The sequence below is a fragment of the Cnephaeus nilssonii genome (genome assembly GCF_951640355.1).
Source record: "Cnephaeus nilssonii genome assembly, chromosome: 2".
NCBI lineage: Eukaryota > Metazoa > Chordata > Mammalia > Chiroptera > Vespertilionidae > Cnephaeus > Cnephaeus nilssonii.
Window position 1 is genome coordinate 12,506,247 of NC_137073.1, and position 12,436 is coordinate 12,518,682.

Here is a 12,436-nt window from a genome sequence, read left to right on the forward strand (position 1 = left end):
CCATGCACCATTTGTGAAACAAGAATAAAAATGAATGCCCTTGCCAGGGGGATGAAGCCTAACTGAGGTCTTCGATTCCCTCCCAACGTGAGGAAGGGGGAGCGGGGGAAGGGAGGAAGGAAGGAGGTCTGGGCACACAAGAAGGCTGGAAGGGGAAGTCATTGTTTAGACAGAATGGCTGCAGGGATTGAGGAGGAAAAGAAAGGGGTGGGAGTCACATCAGGCGGCCTTGCAAGCATGGCCTATGAGACACTGCCCACCCCCGGAAGCAGCTCTAGTGCCACAAGCCGCTGGGTGGTTTCCAGCAGGCTGGAAGCTGCTGCCCCTCCCTCCCCAGGAAGTCCTGGTTGGGGCCCTGGGCCGAGAGAGAGCAGGAGGCTGGAGGGCTGGAATTCAGCCCTGGGCTGGTCAGAGAAGGAACGGTTGGAGACCAGGGTCCTCCCAACTGGACTTGCCCTGAAGTCAGGTTCCATGGTCATCTTAGGGCCCCAGTGACAGGATTCATCCAGCACCCCACCCCCCACCCCATCTGACATTACCTTATGCCAGGTGCTCTCCCAGGCCCCATGGGTACACCCTCGCAGGGCCAGGTTTTTCCCAGGACAGAGGCAGGTTGTATAGGGGTTGGGACTGTGCCTGCCACCGCAGAGGGGTCCTGAACACCCAGACAAACCCTAGCATGACAGCGTGGAGGGGAGGCTCTGTTGGGTGTTGGGTGTTGGGTGCTACCAGTGTGCCTTCTCGCCCCAGGGAAATTCCCCAGAACAATCCTAAGCCTGAAGAGCCACTACCCACAGCCCTTCCTTCCCCTGCGCCAGGCACTGCTGCTCTCCCCAGATTCCCCTTCCCCTCCCGCTTGGGGCACAAATCCAACTTGAGAGATAATGGGCTGGGTGGGCAGCTGGTGCTGGGCGTGTGAAGAGGCACCGGAAGTGGAGGGCGGCAGTGCTCCCCATGCTGCCCCGCACGGTGGCGTTCACGGGTCCCCTTGGGTCCCCACAGCCCTAGTCCAGGCCTCAGCCTGCTGAGGAGGCTGGCCGTGCTCCAGCAGGCCCCCTTCAGGGCGGGCGGGCGGGCGCCTGTCAGCATCCTCGCGGTGGGAGGGGTCGGGACTCCACTTCGGAGACAGAATCCCCAGACGTGTGATGACCCTGGCGTGGGCTTCCTGGGAGTCTTTCCACCCAAATGACTCCCTCCGAAGGCAGGTCCCAAGGACCCGGTCTCCCACAGACTCCCTCCCGTGACCTCCACGTGCACCCCCACCGTCTGCAGGCCCTTCTCCAAAGCACTACACCTCCAACAGGAGCCCCTCGAGGGTCCAGACAAGGCTCCTGACGGACCAGTCCTCCTGGTGGCATCACCACCGGCTGGTGGAGGAGTGGGCTCTACGGCTACGGGGGGAGCGGAGCGCAGGCGGGGCGGAGGCAGGTCCCTGGGAGCGGCGGGTCTCGCCCAGCCCCAGCCGCTTCCTCCCCGTCTCACCCCGCAGAGCCCCAGCACTCCCGGGCCTGCGTCCAGGATGGGAGGTGAGGCGCCGGGCCAGGGGATCTCCCGGGAGCCCGGGTCCCGCGGAACCACCTCGGCGTGGCCCCGCCCGGCCCCTCCTGCGGGGCGGAGTCGGCGCCCGCTCCCGAGGCCGCCCTCCTCTGCGCAGGCGCCGGCCCCACCCCCGGCCGCGGCGGAGCTTCCGGGGGCGGCTGCAGGGTGGGCTCCGCCGGGGGTGGCCGGTCCCGCAGGAGGCCTGGCCCCGGCCGCGGGATGCCCGTGCGGAGCGCGACCCAGGTGAGCGCGTTTCTCGCTCCAGGCGCGGCCGAGGGTCCGTCTCCGAGGGCGGAAATCTTACCGGAGTCGCCCCACCCGCGGAAAACCGGTAACGTGCGCTCGGCGGCCCCCGACTGGGTCTGCGGCTCCTAGGCGAGCGCCTGCCGGCGGGGTCGGGCTCCTGGCCGAGCTACGTTTGCCAGAAAAAAAAGTCGAGGCCCGGTCCGAGGTCTCCAGGGAGGTGTGGGAAGAGACCCCGACACCGGTTAAATGCTGGCACTTGGGCCCAGCTCAGATGCTGCCTCCCCGGGAGCCGGCCTGCCTGGCCTCGCAGTTGGCCCTCGTGTCTGTCACAGCCGGATCGGTGCTCTCCCTTTACTTACTAACTCCCGGTTAGCCCAGGTTTTGGTGCAGGGCTGGTGGCTCCCTTGGACACCCGCATCCAGGCCAGGCCCCTCAGCCTGGCAAGAAACTCTTATCCCAGGCTTGGCCCCGAGGTATTCCTAGTGGACAGTGCTCCCGCCCGTCATTGAGTGCCTGCTGTCTGCCAGCCAAGTGCTCCCCTGGCTTCTCTCAGGGCAGATGTGGTTGGTTCCGTTACCATCGATGAGGAAACAGGAGGGTACCTTAGGTCATTTTCTGGTGCTTCTCACCCAGGGAACCCTCATTCCTAACCAGGGCCAGGCGATGCGAGTGAGGCCCCCAGGTGCACGGTTTGAGACACCCCCCCCCCCCCTTGGGTGCAACAGCAGGGTCACCCTCGGGTCAAACAGCCTGCATCACCATCTCCACGAAGGCCTGAGGCAGTTTCAAATCCTAGGTGTGTGATGGGGAAGCTGAGGCCTGTCTGAGCCTCGGTCCCCGGGCAGCCATATGAGTGCCCCACCACCCAGGGTGGGCCAGGGCAGGGACCCAGAGTGACCCGAGTGCCATGGGGCAGGCCGGGGGCCACACTCAGGGGGAGAGCCGGGCCGTCAGCGTCCCAGAGTCTGAGCCCCTGGTGGGGATTGGCAGACGGGCTGGGCTGCAAAGACGGTCACGTCAGCGTCCATTCTCAGCAGACTGGCGGCCTCCACTTGCCACGGAGCGTCAGCACTTATGTTAAAAATAATGGGTCTGTCACATGCTCGGGAGACACGGGTCCTGCTGCAGAGCAGCCCTTGAGGGGGTGCTCCCAGGCCCTGCTGCCCCCCTGCTCCTTCATCTCCCCCTGCTCTGGGGAGGTCAGCCGTTCCCAGAGCAGCCAGGGTGTGTGCTCAGCTTTCCTTGGTGGGAGCGGCGTCCGTGTGGCAGGTAGGAGGCAGAAAGTGACCCTCCTCATCCCTCAGGAGACCTCACCTTTGCCCTACTTATTCTGACACCCTGGGCCATGAGGCAGAGGACAACTGGGGACTCGCTGGGGGTGGGGGGGAGCGGTCATGAGCTTGGAGTTGGGCCAAGCAGGTGGTCAGCCTGGTGTTCACCCACCCGTGTGTGTCAGACCTTCTAGGCCATTCTGCGGCGGGGTGTGGCACAGTGGATGTGTCAGCTGGTGGGGGAGGGGGGTGTTGGGTGTCACACCCTCAATCCATTCCCCCACCAAATTCCTGGTTAAGGTCTGAAGGGTTCCAAAAGCAAGCTCAGAATCCATTTGGGATCCATAGGATAAATGGGGATCAGAGGATACCAGCCCTCCTGTGCCAGCCGTGGGTGCCCACCGTCCCCTCCCTGGGCCTGCAGCCCGTTGCCAGAGTTGTACATGTCCTGCATGTGGCGGGTGTGTGAGGCATGGTCACCCTGACCCGGTCCCTGCTGCCACCAACCTCTCCTCACATGCACTCTTTCCCCCACGGCCTCCTGGGACCTTCTTGAGCCAGGCACTGAGCACATCGGGTCTGGCGTTCTGTTTGCACAACATGGTCGCCCTCATTTTGCAGATGAGGAAACTGAGGCAGGCAGTCAGATACCGTCCTGGAGCTGCAAGCCTGACTCCACCGCACAGCCCTCTGCCCGCTCCTATTCAGACGCTTTATTTGGTTCTTTCCTGTAACAGCTTTCCCGCAAACTGGGGCAAAAAAAGCAGCGACTTCTGGAGGCAGAGCAGCATCAGAGCCCACCAGATGGAACCCCGACACCCTCCCCCAAGGAGCCCCGCCTGGCTCTGGGTCCCCAGCGCAGTATCTATTTCTCAAGCCCAAGAGATCCCCCTGCTCGACTGGGACTAGACTTCTTCGACCAGCCTGCAGTCCCCCTGGCCCGGGCGTTTCTGGGACAGGTAATGTGGATGTAGTGACGTGGCCTCTGCCGAAGTGGCCGTCACCGTGCAACGTCTGTGGGCACCAGACCTCTCACCACCGGGCTTGCGTCCCTGACTTGGCCCGGCTTGTCCTCACGCAGTTAGCTGCTTTGCCCACACTGGTAGCTTCACCTCAGTCATCTGGGATGGGGTGGGTCTGGAACCAGTTGGGACGAATGCTGAGATTGTGAGGACACTGGCCTCCACCTGGTATTGCCCTCGGGGCAGGTATCTTTCAAGTGCTGGCCCGGTGTCTGTGGGGGGCTAACTTTGTCCCCCCGTCCCCTGGCACAGTGCCCCTCTGTAGCTTGTCTGTGTAATAGTGAGAGCGTTTAGCCACATGAGAGCAGTGGCCATGGCCTACGGACTGCCCAGTGTCAGGACTGCCTTGACACACCGCTTCCTGCTCACCACGGCAGCTCACAGTGCTAGTGCTGGCTCCCCGCCAGCCCTGTAGCTCAGAGCAGGCTCGGGTCTAGCCTGGGAAGCAGGGATGGTGCAGGGCCCGTGTGCCAGCAACAGCAGAGTTTGGGCCACCTCTGTCTGGAGCAGCATGTGGGTTTTGGTCCTCTTCGAGATTCCATGAGACCACCTTTAGGTTACAGTGGCCAAGCGGATCCGTTTCTGTGACTAATAGAAAAAGGCACCAGGAGCTGGGTGCTGAAAGCAGCAGATCCTACAATGTGAGCTGGTGGAGCGTAACCTCAAGTAGGACTTCGTGGGGAAGGGCCAGACCTGTCTTTCAGCTGCAGGGGCAAAAGGTCCTAAAAGAACCCTACATAATGAGGGCGTATGCTCTCACATACAGTGGCTCATGGGGCAGAGGAGTCCCTGCGTCAGGTCAAGGGCCTAAGGCCTCAGCGTGTCCGTTTCCTTAGGCCCCCATCGTGCCCGCTCGAGCCCGAGGGTAGAGAGGGCGGTCTCCAGCAGAGGCGGGTTTCGCACTGTGTCCTGTGGTCAGGGAGGACAGCCTCCCCGTGGATGTCCTTGCAGACCACGAGGCCAGGCTCGGGTCATCCCTCTGCAGGTCATTGCGAGGAGCAAGGAGTTGCCATGGCACCCAGACCGCTCTCAAGTCGCCCTCTTGTCTGAGAAGGTGTTGCCTCCCCCAGGACCCTCCACCAGTAAGGAGATGTGTTTGTAATGGGCATGGGAGGCGACCAACATCTACTATCTGGAAGTTTTATCAGAATGAAATTCAGAGGGGAAAATGCAAGTTGAAAAACAACAGTGAGAAAAGAGCCATGAGAAGCTCCCCTCCGAAGGGCAGGCACCCCGTTGGCCTCTGGAGGTGTGGAAACAGGAGAGCGAGGCTCATGGAGGAGCCCCCTTGACCCCCTGGAAGGATGGAAGCGAGGCCTCATCTGAGATGGAATGGGGCTTCCTCTTCGTGCCTGGAGATGGGCTCCCGGGGGGGCATCAGCCCCCTTCTTTCCTCCTCTGTGTCTCAGGAAGGCCTCCTCCAACACTGTCCCAGCGTGTCCAGCTTCAGCACTCGCCTCCCTGTCCCGTGACGCGGATCCTGGCCGCAGACACACTGGGCTCCCTGGGCTAAGGCAGGGGTGGCTCGGCTGTCCAACTGATTGCTCTGGCCTAAGGACAGGGCAGGTGCTGGGCACATCCATGGGGAGGTGGCTGCCCCCAAAGCCCCACTGTGAACCAGTGGTGGCCTCATGGAACCTGTGTACAATGTGTTCGGGTCAACCCATGACCAGTGGTCGAGTCAGGCCTGGAGCTTTGGACTCTGGGCCATATTGTGCTGTGCAGCCCGGAAACAGTCCCCTCCAGAGGGCAGAAAGGCTCCGGCTCGGGAGCATTGACTCCGCATGCTCAGCACTCACAGGTCTGGCTCCCCTGGGCGGCCCTCCTAGGTGCTCTGCTGGCCTGAGGGCACCCGCTGCCCCCTTTGCCCCCCTCCCTCCCGTCACAATCCCTGGCAACTGCCCCTGTCCTCGGCTGGCCCCTCTGTCCCCTCCTCCCCACCCTTGCCCAGGGTACTGTCCAAGCCAACTGCAGCCAGGCTCATCTTCCTGGCCCACTGCCCACGTGACCCCATTCCTGTGGAGCTGGCTACACCCAGGCCAGGGTTCGGCCAGGAGCACGGCGGGCAGCCAGTACTGCTGCTCAGAAAGGCCTTTCAGCTGGTGGCAGGAGCTGAGTGTGACAGTACTTTGTGTTTAGTCCGCAGGCAGCCATGGTGGGACAACACTGGGGTGTCCTCCATGCTGCCCTGCCCCAGCCTAAGCATCTAAGTTCAGGGGGAGCCTGGGGGGAGGAGGCGGTGTGATGGAGGGCCTGAGAGGACATGGAGTGGATGAATTCACTAATGCTGGTTTGCAGCCCAGCAAAGGCCAGAGCTTGAAATGGCTGCAACCTATGGACAAGACACTCAGTGAACAAGGTCTGTTGTCTAGAGGTCCACCAAGACAGAGGGACATTGGGGGGTCACTGAGCCAAACCGGCTAGGTCTGCCCTGGCTGGCCTGGTGTGCCCAGAGCTAGGGAGGTACAGTCCAGGCTGTGGACTGTCAGGTGGAGGGAACCACCCTTCGTGTCCTGAGCTGACACTGGCGCCCACAGGTCTTGGTCCGGCGACTCGACGATGGCACAGAGCTCCGTGGCCGCATTGTTGAGACTGAGGCATATTTGGGGCCAGAGGATGAAGCTGCCCACTCGAGGGGTGGCCGGCAGACCCCCCGCAACCGCGGCATGTTCATGAAGCCGGGGACCCTGTATGTGTACTTCATCTATGGCATGTACTTCTGCATGAATGTCTCCAGCCAAGGTGAGCAGTGCTGGGGGCTGGAGCAGGAGGCCTGGACACAGCCCCCTCGGCTGGCAGACCCTTGGGAAGACCAGGGTGGGGCAGGTGTTTGAGTAAGCAGGTGCCATTGCTGGGCTAGGTCAGGGTTCAGGAACTCTGGCCGTAGTCACAGGGTGGTCAGAGGGGCTGGGGACCCCCATGAAATAGAGGTCATGGGTTGACCTGAACACATAGCACACAGGTTCCATGAGGCCACCGCTGGCTCCAGAGCTCAGACCTGGTGTCACCAACAGGCCAGGGTAGACTCGAGGGGCTGGTTGTGGGAAAAGGAGGGTGAAATCCATTTGAGTTGAGTTATGGGGTCTGAATCGGTTCTCAACCAGGGATGATTCTGCCACCCTGGAGGAACATTTGGCATTGTCTGGAGGCATTTTTGGTCATCACAGCTGGTGGGTTGGTGCTGAACAGCTCACAATGCATAGGAGACCCCCCATCACAAAAAGCCATTCGCCCCACTGTCAGTAGTGCCAAGGGGGAAGATGCTGGACTAGAGCTCCCAGAACCCACTCAGCTCGTGGGACCTGTCCGGGTGGCCTCTGCACTTTGTGAGCGGGTGGCTATGCTTTCTGGGTGGTCTGTGCTCGAAAGAGCCCACAGCACCATCTTATCAGAGCCACTGCTGACGGGAGCAGGGTCTGCCCAGCCCACGCTGGCTTCCAGTCCCCGCGTCTGTCTGTCTGCCAAGCCTCATGCTGATCCCAAGATGAACGAATGCTGAGGAGGCCAGTGGGGATGGGTTTGGTGTGCTGTAAGTCAGACACACTTGTTGAATGATTCCAGGGCCGTGGGAGCTGTGACTGCTAGAGGGCAGCTGGGGGTGTTCATTGCCAGAGCTGCAAGGGCATGAGGGCTGGATAACCCGGCTGGCCATTTGCCTGGCACTAAAAGGGTGTTGAGGGAAACTGAGTGGCTGGACATCAGGATGGCGGGGAGCACCCCCAGGGCCTGTTCTCACTCTGGAGCTTGTTTTGGTCGTCCTGTGAGGTGGGGCTGAACTCAGATAAGGAGAGAGACTGAGTCCAGAGGTGTCTGAGGCTGTGGTCAGCAAGGGAGGGAGGAGCCAGGGCTTCTGAGGGTGGGCAGGGCAGATGTGGGAGGTGGCGTTATTACTTTCTGGACACATGACCAGCATGCCCCAGGAACACCTGGTTCAGGAGAGCAGCAAACCACATGGGTACAGAGTCAGGGCCAACGGCTATCCAGGTGCATCAAGGGAGAGGGGGCCAAGTTGGAGCTCCACGCCTTGCCTGCCCTCAGGGTGGGCGCAGTGCAGAGATGACCAGGAGGCAGTTCGGTGGGACTGCCAGGGCCAACAGGTGGTGCAGGTGGAGTAGAGGTGAGACTGGAGACTCGGTGGGAAGAAAGTTAGGTGTTCTGATTTTATGTCAGATGCGTCCCAGGAGAGGGGGCATGGGATGGAGCGGGTAGGCTGCTCCTTCAGCCCATGTGGGAGGTGAGAGAGTGAGGGACGTGCTATACCTACAGCAGCTCGGCATGGACAGAAGAAGCCCTGAGGCTGGTGGGCTGGGCAGGGCCCAGCAATTAGAGGGACTGGAACTTCAAGTCTTTGCTTGCCCTTAGTATATCTTTATTTTTTGTTTGTTTTTGTTCATCCTCCCCCGAGGATCAAATTTTCCATTGATTTTTAGAGAGTGGAAGAGAGGAGGACAAAGAGAAAGAGAAACATGGATGTGAGAGAAACACATTAATCGGTTGACTCCCACATGAGCCCCCACCAGGGCCAGGGATCGAGCCTGCAACCAAGGTACGTGCCCTTGACTAGAATCGAACCTGGGACCCTTGTCTGCAGGCCAGTGCTCTAGCCACGGAGCCAAACCGGCTAGGTCTGCCCTTAGTATATCTTTTTTTTTTTTTTTTTTTTTTTTTACTGATTTCAGAGAGGAAGGAAGGAGAGATAGAAACATCAATGATGAGAGAGAATCATGGATCGGCTGCCTCCTGCACACCCCACACTGGGGATCAAGCCCACAACCTAGACATGTGCCCTGACCAGGAATCAAACTGACCTCCTGGATCATAAGTCAATGCTCAACCACTGAGCCATGCCGGCCAGGCTGCCCTTAGTATATCTTGAGGTTCTTTGAAAACTGCCTGGTTAAAAGCATCTGATCACAAAAACCCCACCTGCCAGCTGCTGGCTGTGCAGGGAGTGTAGCTGCTGCATCCACTCAGGGTTCTCCCAGCTGCTGATGAGGCCTGTACGCTGAGGCCCAAGAGTGGGGACTGGCCTGGCCACCCCTCAGGCTGAGCTCAGACCCCCAGGTAGAAGGGTAGGCCAACGTGAGTCAGCAGAGCTGGTGTCTCAGGAGAGTGGCCTTGCTGGGATTGGGGCTTCTCTGGCCAGGGTCCAGGTCATCACTGCCCCTAGCCATGCAGGGCCAAGGGAATTTGGACAAATGTGTCTTCTTGGGCCCAGGGTGTCAATTTGCTGAAGTATTCTGGACTGGTGGGCCAGAAAGGATCCCAAAGGGGGGGTGCTATTAGCAGGCACCTCCTCCTGTCCTGTTAAGTCTCCCGGCATCCTATGCACACTGCTAGCTGCTCTGAGCCAACTTCTGGCTTGCCCAATAGACACTGAGTGTGTAGAGGCAGATGGGGGAACCCTGGGCCTGGGTAGAGATGACCATGCCCAGGAGGACCAGCCATTTGGGGTTTCCTTTGCCAACCTCAAAGCTGCTGCTGGTCACCAAACCAGAGGAAGCCAAGAGGCCAACTGCAAGCCCTTGTGATGCCTTTCACTGATTCTCCTGAGCTGGTGGTCAGGCCCTCTGGCTTCATGGAGGCCCCACCCGGGGCCTTGTGGGTGCAGGTGTGTAGGAAGTGGGTGTGAACTGTGAATGAGTACAGGGTGCTCAGGGAGGCAGCTGCATCATCCCTGCAGCACTGGCTGTGCCCTGGGTAGGGAGAGCCAATCACTGTCTGTCTGTCTGTCCCATAGGGGATGGAGCATGTGTCTTGCTGCGAGCACTGGAGCCCCTGGGGGGCCTGGAGACCATGCGGCAGCTTCGCAGTTCCTACCGGAAAGGCAGTACCGGCCGAGCCCTCAAAGACCGTGAGCTCTGCAGTGGCCCCTCCAAGCTCTGTCAGGCCCTGGCCATCGACAAGAGCTTCGACCAACGAGATCTGACCGCCGACAAGGCTGTGTGGCTAGAGCACAGCCCCGCGGGGCCCAGGGAGCCAGCTGTGGTGGCAGCAGCCCGAGTGGGCATCGGCAACGCAGGAGAGTGGACCCAGAAGCCCCTGCGCTTCTATATCCAGGGCAGCCCCTGGGTCAGTGTTGTGGACAGAGTAGCTGAGCAGAACACACAGGTCTAAGCAAGGGCCTGCTAAGGACAGGCTTTTTAATTGTTTACAAACCAAATAAATGCTTTATTTCTAGAAAACGTGTCACTTGTGTCTCAGCCAGAGGCCCCCTCAATGATCAGTTCCTCCTCCAGGATGTGGATGTCAGGGGCTGCGTGTGCAGCAGGGCACCTAGAGCCAGGCCCAGCAGGGGCACTGCCTTCCTCAGACCCGATGAAGGCTACTGCACCCCCACCCTTGAGGGAGGACTGGGAACACCAGTGCAGAGCCACCCCCACGGGGGAGCCAAGTAAGCATCGTGGACGAGCCCAGGTCCTCATGCCTCAGGAGGCAAAGGGGAGCAGATGGCTAAGGCATGGGCCTCCTGGTGGCTGTGGTGAGGGCCGGGGTAGAGATGACCATGGAAGGCGCACAGCAAGCTGGGAGGAATGGGGCGGTGCTGGGCCAACAGGCCAGGCCGGGCCTGGGCCCTCAGTCTTGGAAGGGCAGCAGTGGAAGGGTCCAGGGAACACAGGCAGGAATGGAAGGGAGGTCAGAGAAACACGTGGCCCAAATCTGTGTGGGAAGCATGCAGCCTCACTCAGAGCACGAGTCCTGGCCGGCTCCCCCAGCTCAGAGCCTCACCTCAGCTCAGATACTGGGTCTGTTTTGAGGACTAGACAAGTGAGAATGCAGAGGGTAGCAGCCCCATGAGGCAGCTGACCCAGGCTGAAGTCGGGTCACAGGGCTAGAAGGACTCAGGCCAGGTCGGGAGGGAGCCCTGGGGTGGGAGATGCTGGTGCCCCCATGCACTGCAGCTGCCTGCCTCTGATCCTCGGCCAGGCTCACGTCAGCAGTGCCTGGAAGACGGCGATGACTGGGTCCTCATGGGTGGTCACCACCAGCACACTGCGGAACTTGTCGAAGAGCATGAGCAGCTGCGAGCGCCTTGTGTTCTCGTTGTACATGATCTCCTCTAGGTGGTGGCGGCCACGGAAGTACTGCAGGAGCCTGGAGGGGAGGGGGGGCACAAGCCCAGGCTGGCCTCTGTTCCAACAGCCGCTGAGCGGCCCACAGGCCAAAACAGAGCTGGTGAGGGCGTCTCAGAGGCCCAGGAGGCAGCTGCCCGTGCCCACCCCAACCCCCCAACAGGAGCAGGCAAGTGTCCTGGGCCTGTTGCCCACCATGGCTCTCTGACGTGGGTCTGTGAGAACACATTCCTGTTCAAACCCCAGAGCCCACTTGAGCCCGAGGGTCGCCCCCACCCTCAGCATTGACATGGGTGGGCAGTGCAGGGGGACAGGTCTGTGGAGGCTTCTCTTTTTCATTCTACTTGGCAGCGAGTCCCATGTGGCTCTGGATCCAAATGGGGTCACTGCTCTACGGGGTGTCTCAGCCTGGGACTGAACAGAGGCCTGGACCAGCTGCTTGAAAGAGCTGCCTGGCGTGTGGTTCTTAGCTGGGGGCTCAGTCCCCGACAGTCTGACCTCCTCCAGAAAACCATACATCTACAGTGCCCCAAATTGGGTGGGTGTGACCAAGTCTGTGTCACCTATAATGTGGGGATGTGGATCCCCCGCCCCCAGGCTAAGTCCTGGGAAAAATCACTGCCAAGCCCATGAGGATGAGAACTTGCTGCTGCTTCCAGGGAAGTGACCAACGCCCAGGAAGTCCTGGAGAGACTCCTGAAGACAGAGGCACAGACCGGTGTCTCAGCAACAGACTGAACGCACGCCTGGCACGCACAGGTGGCAGGCAGGGACACCCAAGTGTATGAGACATCCCCTCGACCAGCGAGTGCTATTTGTCATCAATGGATTTAAGTTGCGGGTTGCTGGGTATAGCCCCATCCACTTCCTGTCCTGACCCTCCCTAGACTTGGGCCTAGCCCACCTGTGGCCCCGCTCCCACCTGGCAAACATGCGGAGGTCCTCGGGGTTCTGGGCTGCAGGCACACTGAGGATGGCTGCCCGCTCGTGCTCTGACAGGCTGGCCAGCAGGTTCTCTGTCATCCTCTTGTTCAGCGGGGAGTCTCCACTGGGGAGAAGCTCTGCGCTGGAGTTGTCCATGCTGGGGCTAGTGAGCGTCATGTCGTCACTGCTGGCTGTGGGTGGGCACGGGTCAGAGAGCAGCCCACCCCCCAGGACATCCCTCCCACCCAATAGGCATGAGGGGCTGGACAGGTCTTCGCCCTGAACCTGAGGCCGGAGGCCAAGCCTCAGCCTGGGGAGGCACCGCCCGCAAAGCCTTCCAGCCCCTCCTCTTCCCCACGCC

General features: G+C 60.7%; 2 protein-coding genes across 4 annotated transcripts in view; one reads left to right on the top strand and one right to left on the bottom strand.

Moving 5' to 3' along the window:
* Positions 1-1,662: 1,662 nt before the first annotated feature.
* On the top strand, positions 1,663-10,201 carry MPG (N-methylpurine DNA glycosylase). The gene is made up of 4 exons (XM_079781376.1): positions 1,663-1,782; positions 3,794-4,015; positions 6,616-6,820; positions 9,819-10,201. The coding sequence occupies exons 1-4, from the start codon at positions 1,759-1,761 to the stop codon at positions 10,193-10,195; spliced, it is 828 nt and encodes a 275-aa protein (XP_079637502.1). The 5' UTR covers positions 1,663-1,758; the 3' UTR covers positions 10,196-10,201.
* An 802-nt stretch (positions 10,202-11,003) lies between these two features.
* The window catches only part of NPRL3 (NPR3 like, GATOR1 complex subunit), a 37,588-nt gene continuing 36,155 nt past the window's right edge, over positions 11,004-12,436 (bottom strand). For all 3 annotated transcript variants that reach the window (XM_079781365.1, XM_079781364.1, XM_079781366.1), the window contains 2 exons: positions 12,074-12,266; positions 11,004-11,173 (listed from right to left, as the gene is read on the bottom strand). In XM_079781365.1, the coding sequence (XP_079637491.1) occupies positions 11,008-11,173; positions 12,074-12,266 (359 nt within the window). In that variant the 3' untranslated portion in view covers positions 11,004-11,007. The remainder of the gene's footprint in view (positions 11,174-12,073; positions 12,267-12,436) is intronic.

Coding starts and splice junctions, on each gene's coding strand:
- MPG (XM_079781376.1), top strand. CDS start 1,759: ATGCCCGTGCGGAGCGCGACCCAG. Junction 4,016..6,615: donor CCCGGGCGTTTCTGGGACAG/GTAATGTGGATG, acceptor TGGCGCCCACAG/GTCTTGGTCCGGCGACTCGA. Junction 6,821..9,818: donor CATGAATGTCTCCAGCCAAG/GTGAGCAGTGCT, acceptor TCTGTCCCATAG/GGGATGGAGCATGTGTCTTG.